Below are 20,104 nucleotides of genomic sequence, written 5' to 3'. Positions count from 1 at the left end.
ATGTAGTGTTACAGTCATAGTTAGGATGTAGAGAAAGATCAACTTAATGCGAGGAAGGTCCATTCAAAAGTCTGACAGCAGCAGGAAAGAAGCTGTTCTTGAGTTGATTGGTACGTGATCTCAGACTTTTGTATTTTTTTCCTGATGGAAGAAGGTCCAGGGTGCGTGGGGCCCTTAATTATGCGAGGCTACTTTTCCAATAGTAAGAAGTCTCACAACACCAGGTTAAAGTCCAACAGGTTTATTTGGTAGCAAAAGCCGATAGCTTTCGGAGCGCTGCCCCTTCATCAGGTGAGTGGGATTTCTGTTCACAAACAGGGCATATAAAGACACAAACTCAATTTACAAAATAATGGTTGGAATGCGAGCCTTTCCAGGTAATCAAGTCTGAAAGGTACAGACAATGTGAGTGGAGAGAGGGTTAAGCACAGGTTAAAGAGATGTATATTGTCTCCAGCCAGGACAGTTAGTGAGATTTTGCAAGCCCAGGCAAGTCATGGGGGTTACAGATAGTGACATGAACCCAACATCCCTGTTGAGACTGTCCTCATGTGTGCGGAACTTGGCTATCAGTCTCTGCTCAGCGACTCTGCGCTGTCGTGTGTCGTGAAGGCCGCCTTGGAGAACGCTTACCAAGATAGAGTCCATATTCTCAACTTGCGCTCAGGACGCAGACCAGCTGCGAAACTCTGCCAAGCAGACGAGACAAAGGAACTACACCATCTACATGCACACCAAGAACAGGAAACTTGAGAAACTCGGCATCACCACCAGCAGCAACCATGCCTCCCCCGGTACCACAGTAGAAAACAGCACCACTGCAGGGAAGTCCATTGTCAACTTGTCGGACTACACACTTCAACCAGATGAAATCGAAGTTCTCAGCCGAGGGCTCAATTTCTGCCCCACCACCAAAATAGACCCCACCAGTCTCGCAGCAGACACAGGAATTCATCAGGCGAATGAGGCTGCGGGAGATCTTCCACAAACACCAAGAGGCCAACAACGAACACAATGAGACAGCCAATGAACCGGAACAGCCGACAGAGAGATTCACGGTGCAGCAACCGAAGAGGAAAGAGTTGAATTGGACTCTTCGGGAAGGCCGCTGCCCTCGACTTGACATGTATGCCCAGGCCATCAGAAGGTGCGTCAATGCCAGATTAATGGCTCTATAAGATGCCATGGTGGCAGATAAGGTTCACGCTTAGAAGGAATTGGAAACAGGTAGCCCGGGAGGTCAACTTCCAGAACTGGGGCTGACAGTTTCTTGCGGAGTTTAGCTACTATGGGGGTTGGGTAAGTGCTAGAGCTTCCACAGGAATTTTCCCCATCAACTCCTCTCAGAAATGGTTCAGAATAACTTAAAATAATTTCTGAAGTCTAATTCTGGATTCCCATTTGTGTGGTGGAAGTTCTGTTTGCAATAAGGCCAGGAGCCAGATTATCCAAATCCCAATTTCCTGTATTTCTGTAAATCACAGCAGGAGTATGACAAAAGGGTTGTTGATTTTTAGCCAATTGCTAGATTATAGCTTCAGTCCTTCACCACGTAATTTGAAGACAAAGATGCTGCAAAGTTGAATCAAACTGACTTTGGTATAATGCACACACCACTCTAATTATTTGTGCATCTCGTGGCACCTTCCCATGCAGAAGGTGTAACACCTGCCCCTTTACCTCTTCCATGCTCACCATCCAAGGTACAAAACACTCATTCCAGGTTAAGCAATGTTTCTCTTGCACCTCTTTCAATTTGATCTATTGCATTCGCTGCTCCCAATGTGGTCTCCTCTATATCGGACAGACCAAGCGTAGACTGGGTGATCACTTTGCTGAGCACCTTCGGTCTGTGCGCAATCAGGACCCTGACCTTCCGGTTGCTTGCCATTTTAACATGCAATCCTGCTCCCATGCCCACATGTCTGTCCTTGGCCTGCTGCAATGTTCCAGTGAAGCTCAACACAAACTGAAGGAACAGCATCTCATCTTCCGGCTAGGCACGTTACAGGCCCTCCGGTCTCAACATCGAATTCAACAACTTCAGATGATTAGCTTGCTCTACTGCACCTCAACCCCTTTGTTTTAATTTTATTTAATTTTTAACCGTACTCTACCTTTTATTTCTTTATTGTCTTTCCCCCCCCAATTTTATCCCCCTGTCCTTACCTTTTCTCCCCCTTTACTTCCCTTTTCTCCCTTTTTCTCAATTTTACCTCTCTCCCATCGATCTCTCCCCTCCCCCCACATCTTCATTTGCCACAGCTCCCCTTCTGATTTCAATTTCTTTGCTGTTTGGCCATTCACACCTTCTATCCTGTCTATGGATGCCATTAGCAGCCTTTCCCCTTGGTTTTGTGGCTATGTCTCATCTTTCATTCCCTCACCCTACAGTATAAATGTCTCTCACTCTCTATGCCTTTTAGCTTTGACAAAGGGTCGTCTGGACTCGAAACGTCAGCTCTTTTTTCTCCTTACAGATGCTGCCAGACCTGCTGAGATTTTCCAACATTTTCTCTTTTGGCAGACAACCAAATTGGTTCCCAGTCTACTCTTGGGAAAGACCCCTGGTGGTGGGCATGCCTTGGGGAGTTGTCCCAACGCCCCTCCATGCTTCCAACACTGTCAGCTCAGAAATGAAGTTAATTAAAATGTGTTGAAGTATCTAAAATCAGTGAAAGTATCTGTTTTGAATACACTTGATAACCAGGTATTTACCTGACTAACAGTCTCCCCAAATGTTTAATTTTAGGATGAACAATAAGGCTGTATCTTTGGCATCTCCCATCCTTCTGCGGAATTTTCTGGGAAGCATCTTCATCGATTGCGATATTAGTTGCCAGGAAGATGCAATTTACTGTGACTCTCTGTCTGATAATGGACCACTTTACAAAGGACAAGTATGTTCTGGAATAAAATTGATGATTAAGAATAGAATGGAAAATTATATATATGTAATAGATGATAGTGAATCATAGAAACCCTACAGTGCAGAAAGAGGCCATTTGGCCCATCGAGTCTGCACCGACCACAATCCCACCCAGGCCCTACCCCCATATCCCTACATATTTACCTGCTAATCCCTCTAATCTACGCATCTCAGGACTGTAAGGGGCAATTTTAGCATGGCCAATCAACCTAACCCGTGCATCTTTGGACTGTGGGAGGAAACTGGAGCACCCAGAGGAAACCCACGCAGACATGAGCAGAATGTGCAAACTCCACACAGGCAGTGACCCAAGCTGGGAATCGAACCCAGGTCCCTGGAGCTGTGAAGCAGCAGTGCTAACCACTGCTACCGTGCCACCCATAAGTAATAGATGATAGTGAACTCACAAAACTAAATATTATTCCTTCACAATTTAACGACAGTTAAACAGTGTTCAAAATGTCTTCTGGTGCAGTGGGTCGAGTCCTTGCCTCTGAGCCAGATGTCCTGGGTTCAAGCCCCACTTTAAGGCTTGATGGCCAAGGAAGGTGTGTTCATAATGGAACCAAACAGGCTGAGCATCAACTTGTAAATCCTTTCAACACACAACAGTGGCAGGTGGTAAGGGCAAGAGAGATCCACAATCAGCTATATGATAGAAAGAAATCAGAGCCCCTACTATCACCATCCATAGCTCCTGACTACAACATACCTGTAAAAATGCATGTTGCACCTCTTGGAGCTAGCTGGCTCATTTATCTCGATGGCAGGTGTGAATCAGATGGTGCGAACAGCATGGGGTTCGATCTCTTTTCTGGGTGGGGTGAAATCAGGACCTGCAGCATTGGCTGTCTTTGGAGGATGTTGTGGTGTTGTGGGTCAGACCTGCCACTGGGCAGAGAGCTGAAGAAGAATAAGTAATATTCTCTGTAAAGCAAATGGTTGATTTTCTAAAATAAAAACAGAAAATGCTGCGATGTGTGGAGGAAGCAACAGAGTTGGTGGGCAAAATGTTTCAGTCTCATAGTAGCTAGCTTGAAGGCAGGGAGGCACTGGGAAATTTGGGGAAACCTCATTGGAACAACTCCATAATGCAATTCCTCAGCTGAGGAATTTCCCCAGGTGCGGAGCACGGAAAGGGTGGTGTTGGGAATTAGGCTTCATGGAGGCGGGCAGCCAATTAAGATGCTTAATATGTTAATTAGGGGCAATATTGTGGTCTTAGACATTTTGGCATTGAGAGAGCAGCCCACTGCCGTGTGGTGGCTGTCAGTCCAATGGCGATGTTCTCCATGTGAAAGGGAGAGTCATCAGAGTCAGAAGCTTCTTGTCTCAAATACAGTGAAAATGGTTTCTCGAAAGGTGGTTAAAGTTTATTTATTAATCACAAGTAGGCTTACATTAACACCGCAATGAAGTTACTGTGAAAATCCCCGAGTCACCACACTCCGGTGCCTGTTCGCACACACTGAGGGAGAATTTAGCACGGCCAAAGCACCTAACCAGCACATCTTTTGGACTGTGGGAGGAAACTGGAGCGCCCGGAGGAAACCTACGTGGACACGGGGAGAACGTGCAAACTCCGCACAGACAGTGACCCGATCCGGGATTCGAACCCAGGTCCCTGGAGCTGTGAAGCAGCAGTGCTAACCACTGTGCTACCATGGGAGATACCTAAAGGCTTTGGTCCTTTTCAATTGCATTCATGTCTCAGAGGGCTCCTTCATGTTGAGGTCTCCTCACTGTCTCTCTGATCTGCCACAGCAATGACTATCTCTCTCTCTTGCTGTGGGGCTGCCAAGACTCCGCTGTGACCAGTGCTCTAATTGGGCCAGGAGCACTGTGAGTTTACCTTCGGTTCTAAACAGGACCTTGACCATGGAGGCTGCCAATCAGGAGGCCTCTGCAAGAACATTGTTTTGCCAGTCTCTGTCCTGGCAAATGAGGCGACAGAACCTCATTTAGTCCCAACTTCGGCGTCCTGAAGTCGACAGGAAAATCCAGACCAATGTTTCTGATGAGAAACATTAACTCTGACTCCACAGATGTTGCTCAATCTGCTGAGAATTTCAAGCATTTTCTGTTTCTATTTCAGAGTTGTAGCATCAGCAGTGTTTTGCTTTTTTTTGTAATCTTACTTTTTATCTAAAGATGTGCAGGTTAGGTGGATTGGCCATACTAAATTGCCTCTTCGTGTCCCAAGATGTATAGGTTCGATGGGATTAGTAGAGCAAATGTGTGGGATTACAGAGATAGGGTGGGGGAAAAAGGCTGGGTAAAATGCTCTGTCAGAGAGTTGGCGCAGACTCGATGGGCCAAATGGCCTGTTTTGCACTGTAGGGATTCTATGATTCAATGGTTTTTCTGTTAGGTTAGGGCAAATTGGATTTGGAGCTGTTTCAGTGACTCCCTGTGATCTTTCTAACTCTCATCATGGGAAATTCACATTTAGTACATTTTCCCCAAAAGCATGTGGTATATTACAAGGGGATGTAAATGATAGCATGATGATATATAACATATTTTATACATAGCAACACTATACGCTGCGATCACACGCGGGACCTTGGCAGCCAATGTTATTGTGGGTCACAGGGCTTTGTTTAGAGTTTGAATACCCAGTTTACCATAAATTACATTTGGCAAATGGGAACTTTAAAATCGTTTAATATTTTTTCCCAATCTTCTACTGTCAATGCTGAGCATCCCACAATGCAGCAGAGCATCCCACAATGCAGCAGAGCATCCCACAGTGCAGCAGAACAACACAGCTATTTCCACCAGACTCCTTTCTACTCGCTGTTCCCCACCTTCAAAGCTGGGTTAGAAACCCAGCAAAGCAGAATCAAGGGCATGCAAACTGAGAATGTGTCCAATCTCATCCTTGGCCTGTCAAAGATCCACTGCCAACAAAGCTTAAAAGAAGCGCAAGATCATTTTCACTGAATGATGATAGTACCTTTGATAGCCAGTATTAGAATCAGACTGAAAATTAGATATTCTTTGACCATATTACTGGATATATTTGACTGGGTTGGGTGTAAAATTGATATCCTTTATTTGTTTTCCTTCAAAGTCTGCTTGTTTAACTTGTTTACACTAGAAGAATTTAAGTTCTTTGTTGACTGTGTTGGACCTTAGCCCAATCAAGTCTTACACAATTTCAGGCAAGAATGTTAAATGCAGCAATGGGACAGATTGTCAATTTAGTTAAAATAAAAAAGGTTCGTGAAAAACCTCTATCAGTTGTATAGCATTATCTCCGGTAATTCACAAATTAGCAGTAACAGTGAGGCGGAGTAGCATGGGCTACAAGAAGATATAGATAGAATGGTCAAACATGTGGCAGATGGAATTTAACCCTGAAAAGTGTGAGGTGATACACTTTGGAAGGAGTAATTTGACAAGAAAGTACTCAATGAATGGTCGGACACTCGGAAGTTCTGTGGAATAAAGGGACCTTGCCGTGTTTGTCCACAGATTTCTGAAGCAGGAAGGGCATGTTAGTGGAATATGGGACACTCGCCTTTATCAATCGAGGCATAGATTACAAAAGCAGGGAAGTCATGTTGGAGTTGTAAAGAATTTTGGTGAGGCCACAGCTCACTGAGTACTGTGTGCAGTTCTGTTCGCCACATTATCAGAAGGATGCGAATGCACTGGATTGGATGCAGAATGCTTCCCTGGGATGGAACATTTAAGTTATGAAGAGAGGTTGGATAGGCTTGGGTTGTTTCTGTTGGAGTAGGGAAGACTGAGGGGCGACCTGCTTGAGGTGTGCAAGATTATTAGGGACATGGACAGTTTGGATAAAGAGCAGCTGCTTCCCTTAGTCGAAGGGTCAGTCACAAGGGGACAAAGGTTCAAGGTGAGGGGCAGAGGGTTTGGGGGTATGTGAGGAAAACCTTTTACCCAGAGGATGGTTGCAGGCGCTGCCTGGAAGGGTGGTAGAGGCGAGCTGTCTCACATCCTTCAAAAAGTATCTGAATGAGCATTTGGCACATCATAACATTCAAGGCTATGGGCCAAGTACTGGCAGATGGATTAAGTGGGAATTCAGGTGTTTCTAATGTGTTAGTGCGGACTTGATGGGCCGAAGGGCCTCTTCTGCACTCTGATTCTATGAAAATCCAATACTGGGCCATAGAGTTCAAAAAGCAAGGGAATCAAAACAAGGCTCTGGCAAGAAGAACAAAGACATGAAATTAATGAACCATTTGCCATTTAAACTATTTTATCAATTAAAGTTTTCTGAACATTGGTCATTTTTCTTTACAGGGGAAGGACTTAGTGTTATTGAAGGAAAGGAAACCTGAATGCTATGCTCCTTTCAGACAATGGAGGAATTTGCACTGGAACGCAGGGAGAGCCAAAACTGGTCAGCGAATAAAACCTGAGGACCACCTCAACGCAGCTCAGGAGGGTTCTTCAGGTTTCTCGGGGGAGTGGATCACTGCACTGGGGGGTCTATTAGAGGGCATGAATCTGAAATCTGTATTTCCGAATGCGGAGGAATGCACAGCTGTGGAATGTTAGGAGTATTTCCACAACTATAGAGGAAATCCAGAGCCTTAAATCCTCAGGAGTGTGCTTGCAAAATTAATCTCAATTAGTTCCAATCATCGACCTGCTTGCAATAACCTCTTGCCCAAATAGTGCTAACTCCCCTGTGTGAAGTGGGTACCTGGATAGGCTGCAGGTGGCTATTTGAAGGGGCACCTCTGAACCTTGCTGCTGGCAGGTTCAGTGATAAGAAGCCCCCCCAGCGAGGGGCAATAGAACCCCTCCGGACGCAGAGGATGAGGATCACAGAAACGCTGCATGTTGGCAACTCTCAAGTCCGAGGGGTAATGCATGTCCTTTCTCCAGATGCATGGGAATCAGTGACGTTCAGAAATCTGGTGACTCACATCTGCCACATCCTCCAGGAGATGATGCCACAGAGACAGGGAGGCATTGATTGCCAGCGGCTGTCAAAGTCACCACTGCTCTTCTGTATGAGTGGCTTATTCCAGGGTTCCACCGGGCCTCTGTGGGAACTCTCAGCCATCAACTCACAAGTTCATACTGGAGGCAAGGGATTTCTTAAACATTGTTCATTTTCCTTAGACAGTGATGATAAATGGTATCACTAATTTCTCTGATTACCATCACAATATATATCAAAATAAGGTAAGCTAACTGAATGCATTGATCATTGACTATTTTCCCCTTTGTGGACGAAGTACAGTGTTGGGTGGAAAAATCGGCGTTCCTTCTGCTGGTCAAGAGCCACAATTACATGCACTTTGCTACAGACCAAGCTGGCCAGGCAGACTGAGCATTGAGCTTCATTGCTACCCTGGGGCAACGTGGTGCAGGGTGAAATCAACTGCTCTCATGTAACTCAAAGACCTCCTTGGCAACAAGCAGTGCAATCCATCATTTGTATTACATTGCAGGCAAGGATTCCACTCACTCAATGTACAATTGATCTGTGACCACAAGAAACAAATAAGGTTTGCACCAAATATCCAGGAAGCTGCCACAATTCCTACTTCTTGAGTCGGTCGCAGATCTTGAACATGATCCAGCATTGGTTCCTCGATGACAAAGACTATCTGCAAAGGCTGTGGCTCATTGCTCCTGTACAGCTGCAAATGCTATCTGAGGAAAGGTACAACAATGCTCAGTCTGCCACTTGAACATTGGTAGAGCAAACCATCTGGAAGATACAATTCTGATGCCTTGACAGATATGGTGCAGCACTCCAGTACATTCTCACACGTTATCATAGTTTGCTGTGCCCAGCATAACCGAGTACTGTAAAGGGGGGAAGACTTGCAAGGTGTCCACTTCACACAGGAGAATTAGTACTATTTGGGCAGGAGGCTATTGCAAGCAGATCAATGATTGGAACTAATTGAGATTAATCTTGCATGTACGCTTGTTAGGATTTAAGACTCTGGATTGCCTCGATAGTTGTGGAAATACTCCTAATGTTCCTCAGCTGTGCATTCCTCCCCATTTGGAAATACGGATTTCAGATTCATGCCCCTTTAATAGACCCCCTAGTGCAATGATCCACTCCTCCTAGAAACCTGAAGAACCCTCCTGAGCTGCGTTGCTCTGAGTTTCATTTTCTACTGCGACGTATCTACATGCTGCAAGATGATGGTCCTCAGGTTTTATTAGCTGACCAGTTTTGGCCCTCCCTGCGTTCCAGTGCAAATCCCTCCCATTGTCCAAGAGAAACATAGCATTCAGGTTTCCTTCCCTTCAATAACACTAAGCCCTTCCCTTGTAATCCTTGATCACATTGTGATTGTGTTGATATCCCTGTTTTACCTGCCTAAATTGCTTGAGGTGGATGTTGCTATGCCCCATGTTGACTTTACCCCTCCCCATCTTGAAGCCAATTGTACTACGACATATAAAGATTGCCCCCCCACCCTACCATGAGACCATTGAGTGCCCATTACCACACTACCTGCTCCCGATCTATAGGCTGCAGATGCCTCCTCTGCTTGTGATTGTGTTTCCCAGTCAAGTCTTTGCTCTCCATCACATTTCAACCCACTCCTCAATTACTGCCAGTCTGATATGTATTGATTCGTCTGTGAAGCCCCTAAAATGATGTGCTCTTGCTTGCTCAGCCTGGCATGGAGTTGGAGGTCCAATAATAAATGATGTCAGTCTAGTTCAATGCCCATGTGGCCTTCTTATCCTGCGTGGGAAATGTGCTCCCCCATTGAAGTCTGCAGCATTCGAACACAACCTGTTCTCATGCCAACCGGAAACTGACTTATTTGCTCCCATGATATTTTCAAGTGCCCATGCCAATGTGCCCACTGTGGGCAGGATCATAAAAGCCATAGTATTTGAAAAGAAAAACATTTCCTGTTTGAAATCAAAACACCCGTGCTCCATAAGTTACTAATCTTTTGTTTTAATTTTCAGCTTAATAGACTGGCTAAATGTGAAAGAATTCTGTTGGTTATTGAAATTGCCGGCTGGATCAATGATGCCAATCAAGCACTTCAGGGTGTTGTCCTGTGCTATGGACTTCTTGCTCCCATGGTCTTTCACAAAATTCCGACAACTCCAGTTGTCCAGGTCAGAATGCGTGAAGGTTAATCTTGGTTCATTTTCAGCTCTGATGAAGGGTCATCCAGACTCAAAATGTTAGCTCTGTTCTCTCTCCATGGATGCTGTCAGACCTGCTGAGATTTTCCAGCATTTTTTGTTTTTGTTTCAGGTTCCAGCATCTGCATTAATTTGCTTTTATCTTGGGTTAATTGTGCTTGTTTTTTTGGGGGCTATGAGGGCTATTTCGCATCCATTTTTCTATATAAGAACAGTGACTGCACTTCAAAAATACTTTCTCAACAGTAGTCCACTTTGGGACATCCTGGGTTGTGCTATATAAATGCAAGTCTTGCTTTTTCTTTCAAAGATGACATGGCATGTGTATACATCAGCTATACTGAATACCATTTTATTGAGGAGGTTAGCATGGTGCAGGAACATCCAGGAGAATAGGTAAATCGTTACTTCAATCAGGGATAATGCTACTTTGACATCAACAGTGCCATTTAATGCAGAGAAGTGTGAAGTGATTCATTTTGATCAGAAGAACGTAATCAGACAATCTAAAAGGACACAATTCTAAACAGAGTAGAGGAATCTGGATGTATGTGTGTATAAATCATTGAAGGTAATAGCATAAGTTGAGAAACCAGTGAATAAAGTTTAGAGTTTTGTCAACGGCGGCACAGTGGTTGGCACTGCTGCCTCACAGCGCCAGGGACTCAGCTTTGATTCCCAGCTTGGGTCACTGTCGGTGTGGAGTTTGCATGTTCTCTCTGTGTCTGCGTGGGTTTCCTCCGGGTGCTCCGGTTTCCTCCCACTGTCCAAAAGATGTGTAGGTTAGGAGAATTGGCCATGCAAAATTCTTCCTCCGTGTACCTGAACAGGCGGCAGAATGTGGCGCCTAGGGGATTTTCACAGTAACTTCATTGCAGTGTGAATGTAAGCCTACTTGTGACAGTAATAAATACATTAGCATTTAAAAGGCAGGGACATAGTTTGAGAATAAGGGGTAAACCTTTTAGAACTGAGGTGAGGAGAAATTTCTTCATCCAAAGGGGGTGAATGTGTGGAATTCACTACCACAGAAAGTAGTTGAGGCCAAAATGCCTGATTTCCAGAAGAAATTAGGTATAGCTCTTGGGGCTAAAGAGATCAAAGAATATGGGGGAAGGTGGAGGGATCAGGATATTGAATTTGATGATCAGCCATTTTCAAAATGAATGGCAGAGCAGGCTCGAAGGGCCTAGTTTCTATGTTTTTATGACATTGAGGACAAAAGTAAGGAAGTTGTGTTAAACTTGTATAAAACATTGGCTCAACCTGAACTGGAGTATGGGTATTTGGAAGGATGCAAAAAAGATTCACAAGAATGGTACCAGGACTGAGGAATTTCAATCACCTGTAGAAAGATTGGAGAAGTTAGGACAGTTTTGCTTGGAGAAGAAAAGATTGAGAGGGTATTTGACAGAAAGGTAGTGAGGTCTGGGCAGAGTAGATAGCGAGAAACTGTTCCCATTAGTGAAAGGATTGAGAACCAGAGGGTGCAGATTGAGAGTAGCTGTTAAAAGAAGTAATGGTGACATGAGGAACAACGTATTTTGCAGCAAGTGGTTAGGATCTGGAATGCACTGCCTGTGAGTGTGGTGGAGGCAGGTTTAATCAAAGGAATTAGATTATTTTTTGGGAAGGAAGAATATATAGGGCATGGGAGAAAGCAGGAGAATGGCACTAGGTATATTTTTCTTGCAGAGAATCAGCCCAAATTCAGTGGGCCGAATAGCTTCCCGTCTAACCATTCTATGATTCTATTATGATTGGATCCTCTCCCTCACGTTCCAAGTTAATTTCCATCGATGAGGACATGTCATTAATTCTGGCACAAAGCTGCAACATAACCTTTAGAACTCCCGGTATGGCTGCAAAGAACAGTATCTATCCTCCTGACTATACAATTCCCTATCACTACCACATTCTATTTTCCCTCCCATGAATGTCATGATGAGTGGAGATTGTTGGTGGGTGGGTAAGGGGGGAGTGGGCTTTGAGCATTGTGAGGGGCAAGTGGTGCAATTGATTTTATGTGCCATTTAGAGATACATTCACTGACCTTAACTGCTTTTGTGAGGTCCTTGAACTTCGTGTCACTCTGATCCAGGTCCTCTTGACATTGACTACAATAACTCTCTTGTCCTACTGATTTCTCAGTTTGGCTGCAGTTCCTCCAAGCCCCCTGTAGAATAATTACTTCTCTCCTCCTTTCCATCTCTAGTCTCAGGACTTCGAATGCTCTTTCGGAAGACCTTGGAGTCCGTTCTCCGCCATGTTGTTGACACTCTTCTTTCCCCAGTCAGAATCTGTAATACTGAGCTTCCATCACCTGCTGCAGCCACTCTGCTCCTTTTGTTTCAGGTCCAGGCAACCTTTCTCAGGCTAGCAAAACAGCATAAATAATGAGAGGGAACTTTGCTTGTCGCACATAGATTTATACACCCCACAAATGGAAACGTCATTTATATATTTATACTATCTCTTTTCATCCCATGTACCATTCTAATAAAACATTTCTGCACTCTTTCCAAAGCCCTGAAATTCTTCCTAAAGCTAGATTCCAGGATTAAACTCAATCCTTCAGTTGAGTCTTAACCGGTGTTTATAAGGATTTAGCTTTTTGCATTTAGAGTGTGGAATCTTATGCCCTCCCTGTGATGTGTTTGGTGGTGGGGAAACATTTAAACAGGTACAAGGGTGACAGTTGCGGGGGCTGCCTGCTACCTTCCTGTTTCCACTCACTTTAGGTCCTGGGTAGGGAAGCCAGTTAGTGGGGACCTTGCTGCCTCTCTATCAATTGAGGCCCTTAAATGGACAATTCATCCCCTTCCATTTTGAAATCTATTCGTCATTGGCAAGATTTTTTGCCTTGTTCACCCCAAAACCGGAAAATCCCGCCCAAGGTCAATGGTCCTTTGCATGGTTTGCTACAATTCCAGCGGCGGGCGGTACAGGAAAATTCCGGTCTGGGTCTTTTGATGTTATTCATAAATTGTTAATTCTCTCAGTAATTAATTTTATTCTAATTTTATGTATGTAATATATATATTTTCTTTGTTACAAATAATTGCATACTATCTTTTTGCATGTTTGCATATCCCAAGTATTTGTCAGTCTTTTAATAGACTCATGTCAATTTAACAGTTCAGCAAAGTATTCTTAATATACTGTTCCAAACCACATATACAATGACAGTGGCTTAAGGAAATTTCCATGCATTACTGCAGAAATAATGATTATCTTTTCAATAACTGTGTGACAGGTTCTCACTAAGTGTCTGTGTGTCCTGCAAGATGTTGTTGGTGCCTCCAAGCAAAGGAAACCATTTGGAATAAATGAAAGTTTGCAACACATGACGGCTTGCGTCACTTTCCATTTAGCAAAGGTACGATTTGTCTATGACTTTTGCATTCTGCTTTTTACTGTAATGATACAGAGTAAATTATTTTACTACATTAGGAGGAGCAGACATAGGCTAGTCAGCCCCTTGAGCCAGCCCCGGCACTGTGTCTATCCCATCAATTCTTTTGAGATTTGTGTCCTTAGACTTCCAAACCTCTGTGCCTTTCCGTGGTTCCCAGTTTTTCACCATTTAGAAAACACTGCAATGAACCATAGAAAATTACAGCTCAGAAACAGGCCTTTTGGCCCTTCTTGTCTGTGCCGAACCATTTTATGCCTAGTCCCACTGACCTGCACTTGGACCAATGTTTCTGCCTTGTGACCAAATTGACTGATTTCACTAAGATAAAGGCAAAATACTGTGGAAGCTGGAATCTGAACCAGAAACAGAAAATGCTGGATAATCTCAGCAGGTCTTGTAGGAAGGGACTAAAGAAGGAAATTAAGAGAGCCAGAAGGGGTCACGAGAAAGCCTTGGCAGGTAGGATTAAGGAAAACCCGAAGGTGTTCTATAAATATGTGAAGAGTAAAAGGATGAGACGTGAAGGAATAGGGCCTATAAAAGGTGAAGGCGGGAAAGTCTGTACGGAACCAGTAGAAATGGCAGAGGTGCTTCATGAGTATTTTGCCTCGGTTTTCACAGAGGAGAAGGACCTGGGTGGATGTACTGCGGGGTTGCGGTGGACTGAAAATATTGAGTATGTGGACTTTAAGAAAGAGGTTGTGCTGGAATCTTTGAATGGCATCAAGATAGATAAGTCGCCGGGTCCGGATGGGATGTACCCCAGGTTACTGTGGGAGGCGAGGGAAGAGATTGTAGAGCCTCTGGCAATCTTTGCGTCGTCGATGGAGACGGGAGAGGTGCCGGAGGATTGCGGATGTGGTTCCTATTTTCAAGAAGGGGAATAGGGATAGCCCAGGTAATTACCAACCGGTGAGTCTAACCTCAGTGGTTGGTAAACTGATGGAGAAGATCCTGAGGGACAAGATTTATGAGCATTTAGAGAGGTTTAGTATGCTCAAGAATACTCAGCATGGCTTTGACAAAGGCAGATCGTGCCCTACGAGCCTGGTGGAGTTCTTCGAAAATGTGACTAAACACATTGACGAAGGGAAAGCGGTAGATGTGGTTTATATGGATTTTAGCAAGGCGTTCGATAAGGTCCCCCATGCAAGGCTTCTAGAAAAAGTGAGAGGGCATGGGATCCAAAGGGGTGCTGCCCTGTGGATCCAGAACTGGCTTGCCCAAAGGATCCAGAACTGGCTTGCCATCCACGCTCTCAAGACCAACCGCAACATTGTCATCAAACCAGCAGACAAAGGAGGGGCCATCGTCATACTGAACAGAACGGATTACTGCAAAGAAGTGTACCGACAACTCAACAACGAGGAACACTACAGACAGTTACCTGCAGATCCGACCAAAGAACACACCCGTCAACTCAACACTCTGATCAAGACCTTTGATCCGGACCTTCAGAACACCCTCCGTGCTCTCATCCCATGTACTCCCCGCGTTGGAGATCTCTACTGCCTCCCGAAGATACACAAGGCAAACACACCCGGCCGTCCCATCGTATCGGGCAATGGGACCCTGTGCGAGAACCTCTCCGGCTATGTCGAGGGCATCCTGAAACCCATTGTACAAAGAACCCCCAGCTTTTGTCGCGACACGACGGACTTCCTACAGAAACTCGGCACACATGGAGCAGTTGAACCAGGAGCGCTCCTCGTCACAATGGATGTCTCGGCACTCTACACCAGCATCCCCCATGACGATGGCATTGCTGCAACGGCCTCAGTGCTCAGCGCCAACAACTGCCAGTTTCCAGATGCAATTTTACATCTCATCTGCTTCATCCTGGACCACAATATCTTCACCTTCAACAACCAGTTCTTCATCCAGACACACGGAACAGCCATGGGGACCAAATTTGCACCTCAATATGCCAACATCTTCATGCACAGGTTCGAACAAGACTTCTTCACCGCACGGGGACCTTCAACCGATGCTATACACTAGATACATCGATGACATTTTCTTCCTTTGGACTCATGGTGAACAATCACTGAAACAACTCTATGATGACATCAACAAGTTCCATCCCACCATCAGGCTCACCATAGACTACTCTCCGGAATCGGTTGCATTCTTGGACACGCGCATCTCCATTAAGGACGGTCACCTCAGCACCTCACTGTACCGCAAGCCCACGGATAACCTCATGATGCTCCACTTCTCCAGCTTCCACCCTAAACACGTTAACGAAGCCATCCCCTACGGACAAGCCCTCCGTATACACAGGATCTGCTCGGATGAGGAGGATCGCAACAGACACCTCCAGACGCTGAAAGATGCCCTCATAAGAACAGGATATGGCGCTAGACTCATTGATCAACAGTTCCAACGCGCCACAGCGAAAAACCGCACCGACCTCCTCAGAAGACAAACACGGGACACAGTGGACAGAGTACCCTTCGTTGTCCAGTACTTCCCCGGAGCGGAGAAGCTACGGCATCTCCTCCGGAGCCTTCAACATGTCATTGATGAAGACGAACATCTCGCCAAGGCCATCCCCACACCCCCACTTCTTGCCTTCAAACAACCGCACAACCTCAAACAGACCATTGTCCGCAGCAAACTACCCAGCCTTCAGGAGAACAGTGACCATGACACCACACAACCCTGCCACAGCAACCTCTGCAAGACGTGCCGGATCATCGACACAGATGCCATCATCTCATAGAACATAGAACATAGAACATTACAGCGCAGAACAGGCCCTTCGGCCCACGATGTTGCACCGACCAGTTTAAAAAAAAAAACTGTGACCCTCCAACCTAAACCAATTTCTTTTCGTCCATGAACCTATCTACGGATCTCTTAAACGCCCCCAAACTAGGCGCATTTACTACTGATGCTGGCAGGGCATTCCAATCCCTCACCACCCTCTGGGTAAAGAACCTACCCCTGACATCGGTTCTATAACTACCCCCCCTCAATTTAAAGCCATGCCCCCTCGTGCTGGATTTCTCCATCAGAGGAAAAAGGCTATCACTATCCACCCTATCTAAACCTCTAATCATCTTATATGTTTCAATAAGATCCCCTCTTAGCCGCCGCCTTTCCAGCGAAAACAATCCCAAATCCCTCAGCCTCTCCTCATAGGATCTCCCCTCCATACCAGGCAACATCCTGGTAAACCTCCTCTGCACCCTCTCCAAAGCCTCCACATCCTTCCTGTAATGTGGGGACCAGAACTGCACACAGTACTCCAAGTGCGGCCGCACCAGAGTTGTGTACAGTTGCAACATAACGCTACGACTCCTAAATTCAATCCCCCTACCAATAAACGCCAAGACACCATATGCCTTCTTAACAACCTTATCTACTTGATTCCCAACTTTCAGGGATCTATGCACACATACACCTAGATCCCTCTGCTCCTCCACACTATTCAAAGTCCTCCCGTTAGCCCTATACTCAACACATCTGTTATTCCTACCAAAGTGAATTACCTCACACTTCTCCGCATTAAACTCCATCCGCCACCTCTCGGCCCAACTTTGCAACCTGTCTAAGTCTTCCTGCAAACTACGACACCCTTCCTCACTGTCTACCACACCACCGACTTTGGTGTCATCAGCAAATTTGCTAATCCACCCAACTATACCCTCATCCAGATCATTAATAAATATTACAAACAGCAGTGGCCCCAAAACAGATCCCTGAGGTACACCACTTGTAACCGCACTCCATGATGAATATTTACTATCAACCACCACCCTCTGTTTCCTATCCGCTAGCCAATTCCTGATCCAATTTCCTAGATCACCCCCAATCCCATACATCTGCATTTTCTGCAGAAGCCTACCATGGTGAACCTTATCAAACGCCTTACTAAAATCCATATATACCACGTCCACTGCCTTGCCCCCATCCACCTCCTTGGTCACTTTCTCAAAAAACTCAATAAGGTTATTAAGGCACGACCTACCTGCCACAAAACCATGCTGACTATCACCTATCAATTCATTACTCTCCAAATAACTATAAATCCTATCCCTTATAATTTTTTCCAACATCTTGCCGACAACAGAAGTGAGACTCACCGGTCTATAATTCCCGGGGAAGTCTCTGTTCCCCTTCTTAAACAATGGGACAACATTCGCTAACCTCCAATCTTCTGGTACTATACCAGAGGCCAACGACGACCTGAAGATCAGAGCCAGAGGCTCTGCAATCACTTCTCTTGCCTCCCAGAGAATCCTTGGATAAATCCCATCCGGACCAGGGGATTTATCTATTTTCAGACCCTCCAGAATATCCTGCACATCCTCCTTATCAACTGTAATACTGTCTATTCTACTCCCTTGCAACCCAGTGTCCTCCTCAGCTATATTCATGTCCCCTTGCGTGAACACCGAAGAGAAATATTGGTTCAATGCTTCACCAATCTCCTCCGGTTCCACACATAACTTCCCTCTGCCATCTATAACTGGCCCTAAACTTGCCCTAACCAACCTTCTGTTCTTGACATACCTATAGAACGCCTTAGGATTCTCTTTAACCCTATCCGCCAAAGTCTTCTCATGTCCCCTTTTAGCCCTTCTAAGCTCGCTCTTCAACTCCCTCTTAGCCAATCTAAAGCTTTCTAGTGCACTACCCGAGTGCTCACGTCTCATCCGAACATAAGCCTCCTTTTTCTTTTTAACCAACAAAGAAACTTTTTTGGTGCACCACGGTTCCCTAGCCCTACCAATTCCTCCTTGCCTGACAGGGACATACCTATCACAGACTCGCAGTAGCTGCTCCTTGAAAAAACTCCACATGTCGGACGTTCCCAGTCCCTGTAATCTCCTAGTCCAACCTATGTTTCCTAATTCTCTCCTAATAGCCTCATAATTACCCTTCCCCCAGCTAAAACCATTGGCCCGAGGTTCATGCCTATCCCTTTCCATCACTAAGGTGAACGTAACCGAATTGTGGTCACTATCACCAAAATGCACACCAACTTCCAAGTCTAGCACCTGGTCTGGCTCATTTCCCAGCACCAGATCCAATATAGCCTCACCTCTAGTTGGCCTGTCTACATACTGAGTCAAAAAACCTTCCTGCACGCTTTGAACAAAAACTGACCCCTCTAACGAGCTAGAGCTATAACAATTCCAGTCAATATTAGTCAAGTTAAAATCCCCCATAACAATTGCCCTATTACTTTCACTCCTAAGCAGGATTGACTCCGCAATCCTTTCCTCAACCTCTCTAGAACTTTTAGGAGGTCTATAAAAGACTCCCAACAGGGTGACCTCTCCTCTCCTATTTCTAATCTCCGCCCATACTACCTCAACAGATAAGTCCTCATCAAACCTCCTCTCTGACACTGTGATACAATCTCTGACCAATAATGCTACCCCTCCCCCTCTTCTACCTCCTTCCCTACTTCGACTAAAACATTTGAACCCCGGGACCTGCAGCATCCATTCCTGCCCCTGCTCTATCCATGTCTCTGAAATAGCCACAACATCGAAGTCCCAGGTACTGATCCACGCTGCAAGTTCACCCACTTTATTGCGAATACTCCTGGCATTGAAGTATACACATTTCAAACCCTGCTCCACCCCACCTCTGCAATGCCGTGCATTGCAGTCCCCATCCATGCATCCCTCACTTTCAGCCCCACTACTCAGGATCCCTCCCCCCCCCCGAATCAGTTTAAACCTCCCTGCATGGCCTTAGCAAATTTACCCCCCAGGATATTGGTCCCCTTCTGATTAAGGTGTAGACCATCCTTCTCATAGAGGTCACACCTTCCCCAGTACGAGCCCCAATTGCTTAAGTACCTGAACCCCTCCCTCCTGCACCATCCCCTCAGCCATGAATTCAAACCTTCCCTCTCCCTATTCCTCTCTAAACTATCCCGTGGTACAGGCAAGAGTCCAGAGATAACCACTCTGTCAGTCTTGGCCTTTAGTTTCCACCCCAACTCCATAAATCCCTGCCTAATATCCCCTTCCCCTATCTTCCCTATGTCGTGTGTCCCCACATGTACAATAACTTGTGGTTTATCTCCCTCCCCCCTAAGAGTCCTGAATACCCTGTCAGACACATCCCGGACCCCAGCCCCTGGTAGGCAACACACCAACCCTGAGTCCCTACCTTTAGTTCCGACCCTCCTATCTGTCTCCTTAATTGTGGAGTCCCCAATCACAAGGCCCAGTCTTTTACAGCCCCTAACCACCTGAGCTTTCTCACTCGGCTCACCCCCAGAGATCTGCTCTCTATGCTCAGTTGATTCCTCCTCAACTGTAGCCTCCAGCACCGAAAACCTATTATGGAGGGGAACCGCCCCAGGGGATTGTCTTCCCGATTGCTTCTTACCCCTCCTCCTGGCATTGACCCAAGCCTCATTTCTAGGAGTTACTATTTCTCTATAACTCCTATCAACTTCCACCTCCGCCTCCCGAATTATGCGGAGTTCCTCTACCTCCCCCTCCAGCTCCTTTACACGCTCCTCCAGAAGCTGCAATCTAATGCACTTCTTACAACTAAAATCTCCTGAAACACTACTGGATTTCCTCACCACATACATCCCACAGGAGATGCAGCATACTGCCTGAACTGCCATCCCTGAAGCCATTACCAGCAAGAAA

At 45.6% G+C, this 20,104-nt stretch overlaps 1 protein-coding gene across 1 annotated transcript in view; it reads left to right on the top strand.

Moving 5' to 3' along the window:
• The window catches only part of cfap54 (cilia and flagella associated 54), a 211,481-nt gene that overhangs the window by 146,614 nt on the left and 44,763 nt on the right, over positions 1-20,104 (top strand). Inside the window, exons 25-27 of the mRNA XM_078234599.1 lie at positions 2,753-2,900; positions 9,869-10,024; positions 13,311-13,433. Coding sequence (XP_078090725.1) covers positions 2,753-2,900; positions 9,869-10,024; positions 13,311-13,433 — 427 coding nt within the window. The remainder of the gene's footprint in view (positions 1-2,752; positions 2,901-9,868; positions 10,025-13,310; positions 13,434-20,104) is intronic.

The sequence above is a fragment of the Mustelus asterias genome, chromosome 19 (genome assembly GCF_964213995.1).
Source record: "Mustelus asterias chromosome 19, sMusAst1.hap1.1, whole genome shotgun sequence".
In the NCBI taxonomy this organism is placed as follows: domain Eukaryota; kingdom Metazoa; phylum Chordata; class Chondrichthyes; order Carcharhiniformes; family Triakidae; genus Mustelus; species Mustelus asterias.
This window is presented reverse-complemented; position numbering and strand designations above follow the sequence as displayed.